This window comes from Hippocampus comes, unplaced genomic scaffold (assembly GCF_001891065.2).
Source record: "Hippocampus comes isolate QL1 unplaced genomic scaffold, H_comes_QL1_v1.1 C16723344, whole genome shotgun sequence".
NCBI classification, from domain to species: Eukaryota; Metazoa; Chordata; class Actinopteri; order Syngnathiformes; family Syngnathidae; genus Hippocampus; species Hippocampus comes.
Window position 1 is genome coordinate 1 of NW_017837560.1, and position 748 is coordinate 748.

The 748-nt window shown below is 45.6% G+C and overlaps 1 protein-coding gene across 1 annotated transcript; it reads right to left on the reverse strand.

Moving 5' to 3' along the window:
* Positions 1 to 6: 6 nt before the first annotated feature.
* On the reverse strand, positions 7 to 699 carry LOC109509002 (POU domain, class 6, transcription factor 1-like; the record flags this gene model as incomplete). Its single annotated transcript, XM_019858940.1, has 1 exon — positions 7 to 699. A coding segment is annotated over one exon (375 nt), but the record flags the coding sequence as incomplete, so codon positions are not given.
* Positions 700 to 748: the final 49 nt, after the last annotated feature.

Here is a 748-nt window from a genome sequence, read left to right on the forward strand (position 1 = left end):
CTTGTTACAAGCTGACCCCAGGGTTCTTCGCAGTCATCTCGCATTCCGACTGATACTTTGTGCAACTCTTGCAGGTGGTTTTCCTAAAAAGAACATTGCTATCTTCCACGTCTGAGGTTCCACTGTACTCAAATATGAACAATAATGCCACTAAACACATTTATGTGACTTACCTGTGTGTTATCATGAATAGGAGGACCATGCACACATACACTCAGCCTTAGAACCCAAAGACTCGCTTTAGTACTCTATTTGCACTGAGCCTTAGATTATATGTAACTTCATGTTCTTATATTTACAGCCAAATTTGCAAGATTCCATTTTCTACTGGACCTGGAAAATGTTAATCTTGCTCGTGTTTTTCAGCGTCTGTCGCCGGTTGCAGAACCAAACCCGCACCACCTCTCGGTCGTAATTCAGCTCCTTTGCGATTTCCGTGATCTCCTGGCCTGTCGGCAGTGAGTTCTTCTCGAAGTAGGAGTTGAGGACTTCGATTGCTTGAGGCGTAAAACTGGTGCGCCGCTTGCGTTTCTTCGACGGCTCGCCGCCGACAAATTCCATCAGGTTCTGCTGGCCCTTCTGGTTCCAGTGCTCGGCCTCGGCAAGCCACTTCTCCAACACTGGCTTCAACTTCTGAGCACTCTTCGGGGTGATGTCCAGCTTTTCAAATCTGCAGCAGACAGATTTTTCATTCAACAAATCAACACAGACCTTTTTTCGGACTCTGAACAATGAAAGTTTTTTTTTT